The sequence below is a fragment of the Panthera onca genome, chromosome B2, assembly GCF_046562875.1.
Source record: "Panthera onca isolate mPanOnc1 chromosome B2, mPanOnc1 haplotype 2, whole genome shotgun sequence".
Taxonomy (NCBI): domain Eukaryota; kingdom Metazoa; phylum Chordata; class Mammalia; order Carnivora; family Felidae; genus Panthera; species Panthera onca.
In genome coordinates, this window is record NC_138343.1 from 25,375,139 (window position 1) to 25,381,138 (window position 6,000).

General features: G+C 44.6%; 1 protein-coding gene and 1 non-coding gene across 4 annotated transcripts in view; both read right to left on the reverse strand.

The window, feature by feature from the left end:
• BPHL (biphenyl hydrolase like) overlaps window positions 1-5,798 on the reverse strand; it is a 38,795-nt gene extending 32,997 nt beyond the window's left edge. The window contains exon 1 of one of the 3 annotated variants that reach the window (XM_078446680.2): window positions 5,647-5,798. In XM_078446680.2, coding sequence (XP_078302806.1) covers window positions 5,647-5,753 — 107 coding nt within the window. In that variant the 5' untranslated portion in view covers window positions 5,754-5,798. Of the gene's footprint in view, window positions 1-5,316; window positions 5,572-5,646 lie in introns of those variants that run through there. The other 2 variants (XM_078446677.2, XM_078446679.2) reach the window with 2 other exon arrangements.
• Window positions 1,661-1,767, reverse strand: LOC132668072 (U6 spliceosomal RNA). Its single transcript, XR_009605444.1, has one exon. It is a non-coding gene; the product is annotated as a U6 spliceosomal RNA (small nuclear RNA).
• Window positions 5,799-6,000: the final 202 nt, after the last annotated feature.

Below are 6,000 nucleotides of genomic sequence, written 5' to 3' on the forward strand. Positions count from 1 at the left end.
AATGTCAGGGAAGGGTTTACTAAGGCAGAAGATGGTTTTAGAAGGGAGACAGGGGCATCTGGGTGGCTCAGTTGGTTGAGCGTCTGACTTCGGCTCAGGTCATGATCTCGCTGTTCATGGGTTCAAGCCCCGTGTCGGGCTCTGTGCTGACAGCTCAGAGCCTGCAGCCTGTTTCAGATTCTGTCTCTCCTCTCTCTCTGCCTCTCCCCTGCTCAGGCTCTGTCTCTCTCTCAAAAATAAACAAACATTAAAAAAAAATTAAAAAAAAAAAGAAGGGAGACAGAGACCATTATCAGGGTTGAATAGAGGTATCTGAAGAGGAGTGAAAAAGTAGCATTTGAATTAACTTCCAAGAGGAGTAAAATTTTGAAAAAAAGAATGTGGTGGGGAGGGTGCTCCTAGAAGAAGAAATAGCATGATCAAAGGCCCGGAAGCAAGGGACATATGTCGGGGGAAAGGCAGTGTTCAGTCTGGCAGGGGTACGGGGGCAAAGAGTGAGCAAAGGTTGGGGCCAAATGCCAAGGGGGCTTGAAGCTAGGCTGAGGGGAAAGAAAATGCCCCTAGTGCCTTGTCATCAACATCCTGTATGTCACCACACCAGAGGTACATGCCACTATCACATCAGCCCACCCACTGGGGTTAATGGAGGTTGCCAAAAACCTTTTATCAATCTCCAGGTGGAGGAAACAGGGCAGAGAACTGTTTATGAATGAAAGTAAATCAAAGCAAATCAATTACAAATACAAGAAAAAGCATTTTATTAAAAAACAGAATTATTGAATGATTTATTTTCACATAAATATAAGACCAATGAAATGAGTAAAGCATTTTTTCTCCAGCTTATCAAGGGGCTCTTGGACAGTAATTCAGGCCTCACGTTATGTGTGTTAAAAGAAAAATCAGGCTGCAGAGACCAGGCCTTTGATGGCCCTGAAATGTGCTTATTACTTGAACCACAATCAAACTCTCACATAGGAAAAAGGATACAAAACTTCAGAAAATTTATAAAGACCAAAAATGAATCTTTCAGGTGTCAATCCATCTTTACCACCACTTTCTCCCTAATAATCACGTTGCTTCTCTAACCCAGGTGTTCTTAAGCAGGTGTGCTCATTGGAATCACCTGTGGAGAGTTAAAACCATTAACTGTCTAGTGGGTGTCTTGGGTGGCTCAGTCGGCTGAACCTCTGACTTAGGCTCAGGTCATGGTCTCACAGTTCAGGAATTCAAGCCGCACATCAGGCTCGCTGCTGTCAATGCAGAGCCCACTCTGGATCCTCTCTGCCCCTCGCCTGCTTGCACTCTCTCAAAAAAATAAATAAAACATTTAAAATATATATATATATAAACTGCCTAGGACAATCCTGGGAGAGACTATCACTCAATGACTGGGGCAGAACCCTGACAGGTGCTTCCTTTTTCTATTATTTTTTTATTTTTTTTTTAATGTTTATTTATTTTTGAGACAGAGAGAGACAGAGCATGAACGGGGGAAGGTCAGAGAGAGAGGGAGACACAGAATCCAAAGCAGGCTCCAGGCTCTGAGCTGTCAGCACAGAGCCCGACGCGGGGCTCGAACTCACGGACCGTGAGATCATGACCTGAGCCGACATCGGACGCTTAACCGACTGAGCCACCCAGGTGCCCCTCTATTATTTTTTTAAATATGAGAGGTTTCACAAATTTGCGTGTCATCATTGCACAGGGGCCATGCTAATCTTCTGTGTATCAGTCCAATTTTAGTATGTGTGCTGCTGCAGTGAGCACACTGACATGTGCTGTCAATAACACCAAAACTCTACTGTACTATTTATTCATTCATTCATGTACTTCCTAAACTCCTATTGCTCTGGGCCCTCCATGTAGTTTAGAGGCTGGCAGGAAAGACAGATAATTAAATCTGCAACTAGCAGGTACTATGCAGTTTGCCTAGTATTATGACAGAGAAGTTGGGGGATACAGGAGATTCTGAGGGTGCAGACATCAGACACTAAGTTCCCCACACCTTAACCAACATCTACACAGCTGCTAATCAGCCCCTTTTTATGAGAATATTTCCAACTTCCCACTACATCAGTGAGGGTCAAACTTAGATTTGCATCATCTGGCAAATTTAAATCTCCAGATGCCCAGACTGTACTAAATCAAAATCTCTGTGGTGGGATACAAGCATCTGTGTTTTTTTTTAATTTCCCAAGAGATTCCAATAAGCAACCAAGGTTGAGAACAACTATACTGAGTTAATTTCTTGTAGAAGGAAAAAAAAAAATCCTATCTCCCTATTGAAAACAGCCTATATAGGAAGGCACGCTCACCTAGAATAGCCTATATCTTACCTCATATTTGTCCTTGACTCTCTTTTTCTGGGTGGCTGGATAGGCAATTTTGTGAAAGGGTTAGAAGGAGGTCAGGAGCAATACAACACAATATCTTCTGGACTGAGGGGGCTTGAGCTGCTCCCTTCAAAGAAGGAAAGTTTACTGTGGTGGAAAGCAAGAATTTAACAGCTTGCGGAAAATAAACTAAAACTCACATTTAGTTTCATTATTAAGCTAAATAATGAACTCTACTAAGAGCTTACATTATATTTACCCTAATTTTACCTTTGAGGAACCTGAAGATTGGAGTGTTTAGGCAACTTGCCCCAGTCACATTACTAGTTATTTATACCTGAGTGTATGACATCAGAGCCTTTGGCATTTTGCCCTTTGCTTAGAAACAAAAATGGGGTAGGGAGACATGGGTGGCTCAATCGGCTAAACATCTGACTTCAGCTCAAGTCATGATCTCACAGTTTGTGAGTCTGAGCCCCACATCAGGCTCTGTGCTGACAGCTTGGAGCCTGGAGCTTACTTCGGATTCTGTGTCTCCCTCTCTCTCTGCCCCCGCCTTCCGTCTCTCAAAAAAAATAAATAAATGTTATAAAAATTTAAAAAAAAAAAAAAGAAAAATGGGGTCAATTAATAAAACACATCCTCACTTTGAAAGTCCTACACGTTCTCTGTATCTCTTATGTTCGGCTATTTCTGTTGTATATTTTTTCCAAAGTAACTATTAACTCTAATAATTAGCTACCCCCTAGGGCTTGGAATTAAATGAATTTTGAGGACTTATTTTGCATCTTTTACACACTGCATTATTAGATATTCTTATCTGTATCATTATTAATTGTAGCAACTAATTAGTGAATTATTATTATATCCCAGGACTTTTACATTTATTGTCTCAAATCCTCAGAAGTGCAAGGCACTTGGCTCAGAGAGGTTAAGTAACTTGCTTACATTTGTGCAGCTAGGAAGTAGCAATGCAGCCTTGTAAACACCAGAGGCCTTGTTTTTTCTGTGACCTGGAAGCTGAACAAAGTCCCCAACAGGGCTCTAGCCCTGGGGCCACTCACCCGGACTGCCAGACAGAAGGAACAAGGCAGTGCCAGGGAAAGGAGGGTCTTTGATTCTCAGGCAGATCATCCCAAGGTTGAACTCAGAAAACAGTTTTCTTCCGACAGGTTATTAGGTTCTATAAATTACTAATACTGTAACTGTACGTAACATACAACTGCAGGTAGAAAAGCCTTCTTACCCAGTCCTGGAACAAACCACTTTACAGACTACAAAATAAAAAAGAGAGTTCCAAACAACAGACTTACAAAAACAAGCTTTTGGAACACAACTCAAGTGTAGGTTGGGCACCGGCTGTTCTGAGGCAAAGGTTTTAAAAGCAGAGCTTTCACCTGCTTACATTGGGCTGCAGCCTCATTTCAGGATTAACGAATACCACTGCTGGTTTTCTCTGATTACATGTAATATCAACTTGCAAGTGCATTTATGAAATGGCAGTTTGAAATCCAGAGAAACCGGTTTTTCAGAGATGTTTTAGGAAGAACGATTAACATTAAATGGATGGGGCCTTCCTGCAACCATGAAATAACCTATCTTAACTTGGGTACTGGCACATAGTAACCTTATTTCAATCTCTTTCTGCAAATTGGAAACTGGATAAATTTCCATTTTTCCATGTAGATTTATACAGCTGTGAACATTGACATATTTTTCCATCTGTATTAAAATAGTCCCAAAAGTCTTCTAAAAGTTCTAAAATATTTAAAAAGAATTTAAATAAATCAAATATGAAATTCAAGAACTAGTTAATCACAACATAAAAATTTAAAGCTGGTCAGATTTTTCCCTTCTCCTTCCAAATCAAACTTTCAAATGAGAAGTTTCCACATTAGATCAACTCAAATTCTAAATTTTTTTTTAACGTTTATTCATTTTTGAGAGACAGGGTGCAAGCAGGGGTGGGGCAGAGACAGATGGAGACACAGAATCCAAAGCAGGCTCCAGGCTCTGAGCTGTCAGCACAGAGCCCAATGTGGGGCTCGAACTCACAAACCGTGAGATCATAACCTGAGCCTAAGTCAGTTGCTTAACCGTCTGAACCACCCAGGCGCCCCAGATCAACTCAAATTCTGAATGCCAGGTACCCATCTAGCATTTGACTTTTCCTATAAATGGAACTGATCCATCAGCAGTTAATTGCATACATATCCTGTGTACATTTGTGTACAGGTAGAGAGAATAAAGTAAAGCAAGTTTCATGCTGCTCTAACTACATTTTCTTCTTAGTATCTCTTGGGGCCAAGGGCACCCATTTTTAAGACAGTAGGTCAGACATTTAAAAAAGGGGGAGGGCGCCTGGATAGCTCAGTTCATTAAGCCTGGGGCTCTTGGTTTTGGCTCAGGTCATGATCTCATGGTTGTGGGGTCCAGCCCCAAGTGGGGCTCTGCACTGAGCGTGGAGCCTGCTTGGGATTCCCTCTCTCCCTTAAAATAAATAAATAAAATAAATAAATAAACATTTTTAAAAAAGACGGTAGGTCAGAGCTTAATCTAGTTGTTTTTGTTGTTTTATCTCGAAATATGCATGAGGGATAGGGAGGGTCAGAAAAGAAAAAGGCAGATTCTTGGCTTTCTCCACCTACACCATAAGCTCTGAGAGTCAGGCCAAGGATTGTGAATTTTCCCAGGTTCCCAAGGTGGTTTTTTTGCACATTACAGTTCAAAATAAGGGGGAAAAAAGAAAAAAAGAAAAAGAAAAAAGAAGAACAAGAAGGTGATAACGATGACTCAGGGGCTTGGGCCTGACTACAACAGCTCATAGCTTAAGGAGATTCTCAGGCTGGTTTTTGATATAAGAAGCAGGAGACACTGGAGCCCTGAGGGTGTGAAGACACAGGGCAGAGCAGCCAAGAATGAAGGGTTTGAGATTCTAATCTCGGTCATGAGTGTGTCTGTGACTATGGGCAAATTACGTTACCTCCCTGGGTCTCTCGTCCACACAACGAGGGGCTTGGACTCCATCACCCAAGTCCTTTAGGGCTCTCGAGTCACAGAACTGAAGCTGACGCACGGCTGCAGTGCCAAGGCCAGGAGCAGCATAAGTGGTTACTTCCACCGCCTCCCGCGCACCCACGTGGGACAGGCTCGGGTCTTGGAGCAAAGGGCGAGAGGGCAGCGAGGCTGCGCCCACGGCAGCAGCCCGCACCGCCCTGCCCGCCCGCCTCCTGGCTGGCGCGTTGCCCTCCCACTGCCCCCCAGCACGCAACCCTGGCCGCAGGGGCCCCCGGAGGGAAGAGGACATCATTACCCGAATGCGGCTGCAGGCCCAGCATACGGGACGTGGTTCCCTGGCTTCAGCACCGACAGGAGTAGCCGCACCTGCCGCACTGCGCGGCCGCCCAGCACTTCCGCCATGGTCACAGGCTCCGCTGAGCCCCGGAGCGCGCATGCGCCGGCTCCACCGACCGCCCCGCGTCCACCCCGCGCCCCCCCCCTCCCCGCACACCCCACCGCCAGCACCGTCTGAGAACAAGACTGCGCCCCGCCCCACTACGTCCCGCTAAGCCCCGTCGCCAGGAAACATGCAAGAGCCTAGGTCTAGCGGCCGCCCTCAACACCCTCCGCCTTGCCCCGACAGAACCCCGCTGCTCCTGAACTTCCG